Below are 11754 nucleotides of genomic sequence, written 5' to 3'. Positions count from 1 at the left end.
AGGAACCTCAGATCGAGTGAAGAACCCATCAAACTGTGATATGATCTGTGTTTGCTCCAGCTTTGGGTTCAGTAGTGTTATTTACCCTCGAAACAATGAGGTCAGCTGACATTTTCCTCTTTCGGCCAGACAGCTTGATCTATGGATTTCTTTTCTCCCAACACATTTATCTCTCACCGCTGGGATGTTCATTGATCGTGGCCGCGTTCAGCCTGGTTCAGTAGCCTCCTCATGGTCTCCCGAAAAGGTTTTACAAGCTTTATTTTTCATAATCAATGCTCCTCTGATCGTCTACACCGTTGTTGGTCCTCTACTCGGGGAGGAAGTGGAGTTCTTTGCACATCATTTAAAGTGCTTATCGAGTTTAAAATATGTCGAGATCTGCCACTCAGATTGAGGGGCGAGTGTAGTGAAGGAGGAGCGGTGCACTGTGCACGAGCCCATCTCCACGTGACCCCACAGAGGATGATGGATTTCTGGTTGCTCATCAACCGAGACATAATTCTTGCATTTATTATTTTACCTCACCGTTACCTCGTCAGCCATGAAGAATAAACCTTAACTGACAGAAATACAACTTTCTTTTCCTTCTAATAGTTTTGCTCATCACCTTCGTCCAGTTTCTATCTCAGTAAAAGGACAATTCAAGCTCCTTTGAAGACATCTGACTTTATGGCAGTGTCCATCATGCTCATTGATCGACCTTTAGGGGTTTACTCATGCATTTTATTGTGAAAAAGGTGCTATATGAACAAAGTTTCATTGATTCATTGATTGAACCTATTTTTTATCACTTTACCTATTTCATGCTCAGCATTTCTGGACTGTGAATAAAAGTTGGGAGAACATCATCACTCCCATCTTAGTTGTGGCCTAATGTAACTTACCTTTTAGGAAGGCCTGCTCCCCTTAGTTACTGTTGCCATCCCAGACTATCAGTGTCATTGATCGTGTTACAACGGCAACTGCCGGTGAGAAAACCTTGTCCCAAGAGGTTTCAGACACATTTTGGGACACAAAACGAGCACCTCGTCTCGTCTCATCCAGGACTAACACTGTGAGATTCAATGAGTCTACTTTTAATTTGGAAAAGTATAATTTCACATTTCCTGCACTACAGAAATTCTGACCCAGATCTCCAGTTAACATAACTTAGCTACTTAGCACAAGATCTGAAGTCATCAGACAACAGTACAGCCCTTGGTAACCTGGTGCTGGATGTAAAGTTTTAGATTTTGGTCTGGTGCTCTGTAGCTCCTTCATCTGAGGTGAACAAACAATGGCGGAGCAACTGTATCAAGCCAAGTCATTCAAAGTGGTGTGAAGTGCAGCAGGAACGCTGGTGGATTATTGTTGTTGGTTTTGCAGTAAAAGCGTTTCGATCCAGGCGATTCTGCTGCCATATTGGTTTTTTTGAATGCAAATGAATGCATAACTCTCCCTCCTGTTGGGACCGGCTTGCTACGTTCTTGTCAGGGCTGGTGTGGTGAGGACCCAGATGCAGGAGAGAGAGTGGGAGGCCGGAGGCAGGAGTTCTCAAAAAACAAAGATTTATTAACTCCAACAAAGACCAAAAGCGCTGCTTGGCAGGATCAAAAAACTTAAGCAAAAACTCTGAACTGAGATAAAAAAACTGGAAACACATGGGAACTCAGAGGCAAGAAACAGTACGGACCAACAGGGAGAAGGGGAAAGACAAGACCAGATATACACAGGGGATAACGAGACACAGGTGCAGACAATCAGGGCAGATGGGAAACAGGAGGGACAGAACTGAAAACACAAACTGGGGGGGGGGTCAAACTCTGACAGTACACCCCCCCCCCCTCAAGGGACAGATCCCAGATGTCCCAACAGTCCCAACCCAGGGTGGGCGGAGGGGGCCTGGAGGAGGGCCCAGGCCACGCACGGCCAAAGTTCCAGGGGTCGTCCTCGAGGCCTAGGCTTGGGCCTTGTCGTGGGGCCTAGACCACTTGTCGTGGGGCCTGGACGGCTTGGCGGGGGGCCTGGAAGGCTTGGACGACTCGGCGGGGAACCTTGACTTGGCGGGGAACCTTGACTTGACTTGACGACTAGTAAAGCCTATAGTTAGTGTTTAGTAAACCTCTAGCTGGTGTTGGTAAATCTCTAGGTAGTGTAAACTCTAGTGTGTTAGAGTCAGTAGTCATAGTCGCAGCTATAGAACAAGACTATAATAGTTAGTCTCAAATATAGCTTCGCGGTAGATATGCTGCTATAGGCTTATGCTGCAGGGGGGCACCGACATGATCCGCTGGGCGGTGCCTCTCACCCTTCTTCTCCTCTCCTTTTCCCTGCCTCTCTTCTCCATTACCATTTTTATTTATTATAAATATCTCATAGCTATCATTTTTGTCCATCGTTCCTGTAGTTTCTTGTGCCGGCCCTCCTTTTTTCTCTTTTGTGCATGTTTGCAGGCTGGAGCCTCGGGAGCTGCGTTCTGGCCTGTGCAAAACTCTGAACCGAGATCAAAAAACTGGAAACACATGGGAACTCAGAGGCAGGAAACAGTACGGACCGACAGGGAGAAGGGGAATGACAAGACCAGATATACACAGGGGATAACGAGACACAGGTGCAGACACAATCAGGGCAGATGGGAAACAGGAGGGACAGAACTGAAACTCAAAAACTGGGGGGAAGTGTCAAACCCTGACAGTTCTGCACCGGTGGAAATGGCTTTGGATACGAAGGGTACCAGAGCCGTTTCATGAGAGACAGATTTTGCAGACTGAGAGAGTGAGTGGCCAGGCGATGGTTAAAGGGACCAAAACAATGAGAATAAAGGGTAATAGATCTATTTCCCAATTAATTTCTATTTTAAACCCCTGAAAAGACTCTAAAAATGTAATTCCACACTAGCCGCGGCTAGGCTAACCCCTCCAGCCGCCGGGTTTTCTGGGACTGGAACCTGTTTTTAGTGAAACTGTCATTTTTCTTATCCTGCCATTAGTGGCAGTATCATACTTGCATGTATTAACAGTAGTTTGGCCTCTTTAACATCCGATAATAGACTTTCAGTTGTTTTAACTAACGAATCTTCATTTAAGTCGCAATGAAGCAACACGCAGAGTTCAAATGTTGCAACCATTCAGATGTGCAAAGCAGCAGAGAACCAGCGCTTTGCGTCTCCCGGGAGTCGTGGACCAGAGTCTGGACCAGATGTGCAGGAACAAGCGAGTCGTCTCAAAAATCCAAACAGGAGGGAGCAGTACAAGCACCTGACCTCACATTGTTTACCGTGTTTTTCAAACACCATCACAGCATGATAGTTTGGACAAATTACGAGGGAACAAAGGAGAACAGATAATGATGGATGAAGTTTCAACACTCCTGTGAGTTTGTCGTGAGGAGCGAGGTGATTCACAGACAAGAGGCCCGTCAAGCAGATAAAAATGTCATTATCACAACAGTGTTTACAAAATGTTGGACTAAGCCGAGGCCAAAGGTCAGACTGCTCGACCAAGACGGCCCGTTTACTTTGAACTGTCGCCGCCGTTTAAATATCAGCGGGTCTTCCAGCGACGAGAGGCGGGGTTCTGGGCAGTCGGAGGATAACGGGCTCGGCAGAAGAGGACTGAAAACAGTGAGTGGACGCATCTGCAGCACTTCACACTCAGACGCCATGGAGCTCTATCTGGACCTGGTCTCCCCGCCGTGCCGCGCCGTCTACCTGTTTGCCAAAGCGCTCGGCATATCCTTCGAGTTCAAGCAAGTGGAGCTCTCGGCAGGTAAGCCCCGCAGAAACACAGAATCAGGGGGAATGCTGTTTGAGCTGTGAATGTCTCAGTGAGAGCTTTATATCAAAGCCTGCTGCATTTTTAAACTGTGGTAAAAGTTACAAGAAGAACTTGAAGTGTTAAATGATCTGCAGGCAAAGTCAATTTGCAGCACAGGAATCTGTGCATTTCCTGGAATTTCCCTCCCTTGGTTGTTTTAGTCTGCTAGTATGCAGGGATTTTTTTTCTTTTCAGTGGTGAGTTGAATGTCTTGCAGGCTTTGACCTTGTTCTGCAGGCACTGGCCAAAGAGAGGAGGAAGGGGGAGCTAAAACAACACTCTGCGGTGCTATCGGTTTACAGTTTTACTTATCACACACAAGAGTCGAGTCCCACCCAGCAAGCTGAGGAGTAAAGTTACATGAACTCCTCAGTCTTCCAACTACGCCTCTACGTCCTGGCAGGATGAAGGAAAAGCAGATGTGATGGAGAGAAAGGGTTGGTTTTACATTTTAACACGGTGACACAAACATCCTGAACTGCACGTTTGCTTCTGTCTCAGGGCAGCAGTACAGTGAGGAGTTTGAGAAGCTCAGCATCGTGAGGAAGATCCCCCTCATGAAGGACGGAGACTTCGTCCTCACAGAGAGGTACAAACCTGATCTACGTTTACCGCCAACGTTTTCACAGTCAGTGTTGACGGATATCACCGAATGCTCTGGAGGTCTCATCACCCCGTTAACTAATCAGCTTTTATTCCATTTCAATGAGCTACTTTAGCTTGGATCAGGTCAAATAATGCTAACTAACATTATCTCACATTTATTGGGATCAAAACTGTGATAAAACACTCATCATTTTTGATGCCGTTAATGAAACGACATAGTACTGCTGCAGCTGAAATAAGGACGAGCGTAACTCCACTGGGAGCCTAGCTCTCACATTTTCACCAAAATGTCACAACTGTGTGCATTATCACTGAAAATACAACACACTGGACACATTTAAAGCTTTTGTCATTTTCACGCGATCAGAGACATAAAGTTTGACCTCCCGTACTGTCCAACCCTAGTGGTCATTTAAGGAACTTCACATTTTGGTGCTGCAATCTTTGATCGGCTGGGTTCCCAGTAGACTTGTAGTCAAGACCGTCTAAACCGAGACCAAGACACTACCAAGACCGGAGAGTATCAAGAAGACCAAGACTAGTTCAGCTCGAGGCCGAGACCAAAACCAAACCTAGTTATTTCCTCATCAGCGTGAGTTGTAGAACATCAGCAGCATCCTGGTTCAGCTAGTTTCCATATGAGGTTGTATTCAACTGCAGCACAATAACATAGAGAAGTGGATGATGATGTTGAACTCACTATAAATGTTTTCATCAATCAGCTGAGATCAAATATGTGTGGCGACTGCACTACCGCTATTTCTACACTATTGGAGGATTGACGCCAGTGCTTTTAAGGATTGACACGACGACTAACTAGTCCCAAAGTCCTCTAACAAAATAACCAGCCTCCAACACTGTCACGTCTGGTGTATGGTGTGGACCCAAACGCAGGAGAGCAGGAGGCAGGAGTTGCAAAAACCAAGGATTGATTCCAGAAAACCAAAAAAACAAAGCAGGATCAAAAAGCAACTAAACCAGGGATCAAAAACTTTAGCAGGAAAAACGTGGCAGGAAACATGGAGGACAAAACCGTACGCACCGACCGGGAACAAGGGAATGAGATCAGACCAGATATACACCGGGGATAACGAGACGACGAGACACAGCGGCAGACAATCAGGACAGATGGGACACAGGCGGGGCAAAACAGAAACTGAAGGCTGGGGGGAATGTCAAACCCTGACAAACACCCCCTTCCACCTCAGAAAAGTAAGGAATAAGAAATGTTACTGATTTAAATTGGACTTAATTTGGAGATGAAACATGCATTTTAGATATTAAAGATACAATTATCAAATTGAAATTACATTATTTACCATTATAGTAATCAGATTACACCGTATATCAGCATCACTGAAATGGACCTGATGTTTAATCAATCACAACGATATGCAAATATTATCCATATATTTATTCAAACAAGGCCGTTATCAGTGTTGGGGTAGTTACTCAAAAAAATTAATCCATTACATATTACTAGTTACTTTTAAAAAAAGTAATCCCATACACTACTTAGTTACTGGTTGCTGAAAGTAACTAGTTACATTACTAGTTACATTACTTTTGGATTACTCAGCAATATCACCTGAGCTGCACCATAACTCGATTGCCAATGAACAACATATACAGGACTGTCTCAGAAAATTAGAATATTGTGATTTTCTGTAATGCAATTACAAAAAAAAAAAAAAGTCATACATTCTGGATTCATTACAAATCAACCGAAATATTGCAAGCCTTTTATTATTTTAATATTGCTGATCATGGTTTACAGTTTAAGAAAACTCAAATATCCTATCTGAAAAAATTAGAATATTCTGGGAATCTTAATCTTAAACTGTAAGCCATAATCAGCAATATTAAAATAATAAAAGGCTTGCAATATTTCAGTTGATTTGTAATGAATCCAGAATGTATGACATTTTAGTTTTTTTTAATTGCATAACAGAAAATAAAGAACTTTATCACAATATTCTAATTTTCTGAGACAGTCCTGTAGTTGGAACCTTATTACTGCAGTGCCCAGATCAGCACCGTACGGTGTGCGTCGCCGCGTACCCTACGCCGTAGGCTCTGCGTCGATTTAACGCAGAACCATAAATCAGCCTTAAGTCAGACAAGTGTTGCGCAACGCGGGAAGATGCATGAAAGGCAAGTTTGATTTTCTTTTCTGTTCTCCCGTTCTACATGTAGCTGAAAAGCTTAAAGTAACTAAAGTAACATATTTTTTTTGTCTTAGAGTAACTATAACGGGATTACCCAAATTACAACTGTAACGCGGTACATTACTGCGTTACTGGCGAATGTAATCTCGTTACAGCGTTACTTTGTAACGCGTTACACCCAACACTGGCCGTTATAAACACAAAACTGTACATTAACAAGAGGAAGAACTGCTGACCACCAGATTCTGTAACCTTGGTCTGCAACGGATCTCGGTTATCTGAGTCCGAGACCTGGCGAGACCGAGAGACCCGAGACCGAGACAAGACCAAGACCACAAAAAAGTGGTCTCGAGAACTACAAGTCTAGTTTCCAGACTCTCTAACCCCTGCTTTCTTGCCCTGTCTCCTCTCAAATGCAAAGAATCATTCTGATACCTCCCGATTTGACCTCCAGGGATAGTACCAACGGACGCAGAAGAACCTGTATCTGTACCTCCTTAGATGGGAATGCGGCTAACAGAGAAACAAAGGCAGGACAACAGCTAGACTGGCATCGACAAAAGGCATCATAAACGGCAGAAAGTGGAGCCGGACCTCTGGTGCATGACTGTTTAAACTCATTTAATGTTTCTAAAGTTTAAACCATTAAGATTTGATCCAGCCCTTGAACACTTCTTGCAGCTTCAGATCATTGGGTAAGAACCTGGTAACGGTTCCTTGGGAGACAGATCTTCCCAGGAGACTGAAACAAACTCCTCTATTTCATTCTTGGACTAGTTCAGGGGTCGGCAACCCAACATGTTGAAAGAGCCATACTGGACCAAAAACACAAAAAACAAATATGTCTGGAGCCGCAAAAAATGAAAAGTCGAAATGTTGACAAAAAAGTCGAAATGTCAAGAAAAAAGTAAAAATGTTGAGATCAATGTTAAAGTACAATCTCGAGAAAAAAGTCGAAATGTTGAGAAAAAAGTCGAAATGTTGAGAAAAAAGTCGAAATGTCGAGAAAAAAGTATAAATTTCAAGAAAGAAAGAAAGAAAGAAAGAAAGAAAGACAGGAAAAAGAAAAAAGAAAAAAAAAATAAGAAAAAAAGAAAAAAGAAAAAAAAGGTCAAACATTTTTTTAAAACCTCCAGGAGCCACTAGGGCGGCGCTAAAGAGCCACATGCGGCTCTAGAGCCGCGGGTTGCCGACCGCTGGACTAGTTGATGCCTTCAAAAAAGCATCTGAAGACATATCCTTTTTCAAGCCAGACAAAGGGCTTTGTGATTGGTGTCTGAGAAACGTGCCGTACAAATAAACATTACTAACACCCAAGTTATCCTCTTTCACCATATAAACGGTTCCTCGTGTCTCATCTGACCTCCTCGCTGTCGGTGTTTCTGTGTTGCAGCACTGCAATCCTGAAGTACCTGGTGCAGAAAAGCTCATTGGCAGACCACTGGTTTCCAGCTGACCTGCAGCAGCGGGCCCGCGTTAATGAGTACCTGTCCTGGCAGCACATGAACCTCCGGGCTCACTGTTCAAAGGTCTTCCTGCTCAGGGTTCGTGTCCCACTTCAACCTGGCGCTTTTGCCTCACTTGACCCACTTCATACGACCATGTTTGATCATTTCATTCATTTGTTATTCCCTGTTTCATTACTCTGGAATCAGAGGTTGTACAATAAGTCCTTCAGCTGCAGGTATAGTTGCACTGATGTATAGTTTTGTGTTTGACCGTATATATATATGTGTTTAATGTTACTGCCACTAGGTTTGATTTAAGTTTAGACAGTCTGCTATCTTAAAGTAGGCCTTTGTTTTCACCAGAGAGTAGCTTCTCGAGCCCTGCTCCGTGTTACTCACCGACATCAATCAATCACGCCTAAATGTTGCCATAAAATGTGTAAATCGGAAGAACAGAGAAAGACGAGGCAGTTCAGCGGGTACAACAAACAATTATCATTTCTCGTGTTTTCTCGTGTTATAACAGACTCCTGTGACCATGCATGGATGGATGGATGGATGGATGGATGGATGGATGGATGGATGGATGGATGGATGGATGGATGGATGGATGGATGGACAGATGGGTGGGTGGATGGATGGATGGATGCATGGATGGATGGATGGATGGATGGATGGATGGACAGATGGATGTGTGGATGGATGGACAGATGGATGGATGGATGTGTGGATGGATGGATGGATGCATGGATGGATGGATGGATGGATGGATGGATGGACAGATGGATGTGTGGATGGATGGACAGATGGATGGATGGATGTGTGGATGGATGGATGGATGCATGGATGGATGGATGGATGGATGTGTGGATGGATGGACAGATGGATGTGTGGATGGATGGATGCATGGATGGATGGATGGATGGATGGATGGATGGATGGATGGATGGGTGGATGGATGGATGGATGGATGGATGGATGGATGGATGCATGGATGGATGGATGGATGGATGGATGGATGGATGGATGGATGCATGGATGGATGGATGGATGGATGGATGGATGGATGGATGATGGATGGGTGGATGGATGGAGTATTTTATCGATTGATTTTAGTGGTCTCACCTTCTTTGGCAGTAAGAAGCTCGTGAACGGAGTTGTTTGTTCTAGTGAAATCTTCAATGGGTTCTTCTTTACCTCAATGACATATTTCTCCATCGGGCCTTTGGAGTCCCCTTGGGCCAAGGGGACTCCAGAGGCCTGATGGAAAAAGGGCCTTGGCTGTGCGTCCAGTTGGTCCTATGGGGCTGATCTGTCATGTTTTATACACAGTTAGTCCATCTGTGGACCGATGAGTCCCCGAATAGTCTGAGATGACTTTGCCTCCCTTCCCAGCCTCACCCGGATCAACACAGATGTGTATTTTGTGAGGTGTGGTTCACAACGCCAGATGTTTCTCATGATCCACATCAGAGTGTCTCTCCGGACTGTCGTCAATAAAGTCACGAGAAATTATAATTGGATGTTATCAGCTTAAATACATTGCATTTGCCTAATATTTGGGTTTAGATGAAGAACATTTCATATTTTATTACAAATGAATGCAAAAACATTTATCTGCAAAGTCTCAGTTTGGACAGTTTGGAGGTTTCAAACCAGTAAAGTTCTCAACTAAAAGCACAGATTATAACCCAAAGTAGATAATACTTTCAAACTAGCATCATATAAAATAAAAATAAGAAATAAGAAAAAAAAATCCCAGATAAGTAAAACCACCAAGAGAAAACAGTCAAAAAGCTTCCACAACAACAAATTAAACAGACGTCAAAACAATTGTTCAAATTTGAACTTGTAAATCCAGTAATTTAGTTTCCTTTAAAGTCTTGTTAAGCCTTAACTTTGACAGTTTGACTAATAACAATTCATTTGATTATTTTATTTATTTATTCCCCATCTGGAGATGGTGTGGTGCAAATTTTGTTTGCCTCTCCAACCTTCTTATCAAACTGCAAATGTAGGACACGCTGAAGGATTGTGGTTCTGAGGCTGATCTGAGCAAATTGACGGAATCAGATAAAGTAAGAAGAATCTCCCTGTCACCGTTAACTCCCGCCTCTGAGCAAACGCTGCAATCTTACAATTATAGCGCGCTCTGCTGGCCAGTTGGTCTAAAATACGGTGCATTATTTTGACATGCCGGCACCAGAGCATGTCCACACTGTACCCTTGACTCTCACCTGAGGGGAGCCAGAGGAAGCTCCAGCAGATCCCTGAGTCTGAGGAGCAGGTTCATGTGTGATGTGTAGATCTGACTGTTCATAATAGCTGTTACAAGAGCAGGACATGACTGACCTCTGGTCCCTGAACAGGCTCTCTTTCCATTCGTCATGGGATCCGAGCCCACCAAGGAGAGGATGGATATCGCTCTGGAGGACATGAAGAAGTCTATCGACCTGCTGGAGGAGAAGTTCCTCCAGAACAAACCGTTCATCCTGGGCAACAAGATCTCCCTGGCTGATGTGGTGGCTGTCGTGGAGCTCATGCAGGTAAACCGGAGTCTAACCGGCGCTTTGTCTGCTCCGTGTGTTGCTGCTCCTGCTGCATGATCTCTGCTTTATTCTGTCTAACTCTTGGGTAAAACCCTGTGAAAGTAACCAGGATGAGTTATTTTTTATTTTTTAATCACTGCAGAACTTGTAAAAACCAAAAACAGCTTTGACCACTAATGTTCACAGGTACCGGAAAGTTACCGGTTGACCAGAAGATGACCCCTTGCTACGAAAGGATGCCCATTTTTCTCTGTGTTTTTCAGGCCGTGGGAACCGGCGTGAACTGCTTCGAAGGCCGTCCGAGGCTGATCGCCTGGAGAGACCGAGTGAAGAAGGAGCTCGGTGAAAAGCTGTTCGACCAGGCTCACGAAGCCATCATGGACCCCAGCGCCATGCAGCAGAAGATGCAGAACAACCCTGTTCTGGATGCGCTCAAACCAACGTTTCACAGGCTTTTCCGCTGAAGAGGTTCCCATCTGCAAACATGGAAAACAAAACCTCATCTCTTTAACAATTCTTTTTACGTTTACTGAATTCTGGTCCAGGATTCGTCCTGGAGTCCTGAAATGAAAAAGCTGTTGGGTATTAAAGTCTGGACACAAAATGTGCAACTGCGTTCAAATTCTTTGTGTTTAGGTAGACGTAAGTAAGAAAGAAGACATCCACATAAATACATAGGAAATATGCAAGAATATATCATTGTCAGAACATGTTGTGTGAAGAGATACGAGTCTGAGAGTAATATCTTCTTTTCTTTTGATGTATTATTCAAAATAAAGCTGATGAGCCACACAAGGAAGATCTGAGAAGGATTCGTGGACGCTAGATGACCATTTGTGAACCCTGGACATGCAGAGTTTACCCTGATTAGGCAGAAACATGTATCAGAGGGATACAAGACGTGCACGAGGGCACCCTGACAGGAGTGAGGTGTTTAGTAGGTGTGACAGAGGGGTTTACGGTGGAAGTAGGGCCACATTAAAGACTACTTTTGAGTCCTTTTTTTTTTACCATGGTCATGGACAGGTTGAAAGATGAGGATGCAAGTGTTTAAATAGTGAATAAAGTAAACACTTAAACTCAACAGTGCATGGAACTGGCGTGAGTAGAAAAGAGATGAAGAGGAAGTGCAGGTGGGGTGAGGTGGGCGGACGCAAGAATAAAGGGAAAGGTTTACAGGGCATTA

The 11754-nt window shown here is 44.1% G+C and overlaps 1 protein-coding gene across 1 annotated transcript; it reads left to right on the top strand.

Annotated features, from left to right (window-relative positions):
* Window positions 1-3515: 3515 nt before the first annotated feature.
* gstt1a (glutathione S-transferase theta 1a) lies at window positions 3516-11179 on the top strand. Its single transcript, XM_061730636.1, has 5 exons — window positions 3516-3749; window positions 4299-4386; window positions 7965-8115; window positions 10389-10565; window positions 10832-11179. The coding sequence occupies exons 1-5, from the start codon at window positions 3644-3646 to the stop codon at window positions 11030-11032; spliced, it is 723 nt and encodes a 240-aa protein (XP_061586620.1). The 5' UTR covers window positions 3516-3643; the 3' UTR covers window positions 11033-11179.
* The last annotated feature ends 575 nt before the right edge of the window (window positions 11180-11754 follow it).

Source organism: Cololabis saira, chromosome 9 (genome assembly GCF_033807715.1).
Source record: "Cololabis saira isolate AMF1-May2022 chromosome 9, fColSai1.1, whole genome shotgun sequence".
In the NCBI taxonomy this organism is placed as follows: Eukaryota; Metazoa; Chordata; class Actinopteri; order Beloniformes; family Belonidae; genus Cololabis; species Cololabis saira.
The sequence above is the reverse complement of the archived record's forward strand: the minus strand, read 5'-3'. Positions and strand labels throughout refer to the sequence as shown.

Excerpts from the sequence above, each read along its gene's own strand:
- gstt1a (XM_061730636.1), top strand. The coding sequence starts at position 3,644 with ATGGAGCTCTATCTGGACCTGGTCTCCCCGCCGTGCCGCGCCGTCTAC. Across the intron at positions 8,116-10,388 it reads CAAAGGTCTTCCTGCTCAGG|GCTCTCTTTCCATTCGTCAT; the intron begins GTTCGTGTCCCA and ends GTCCCTGAACAG. Across the intron at positions 10,566-10,831 it reads CTGTCGTGGAGCTCATGCAG|GCCGTGGGAACCGGCGTGAA; the intron begins GTAAACCGGAGT and ends TGTGTTTTTCAG.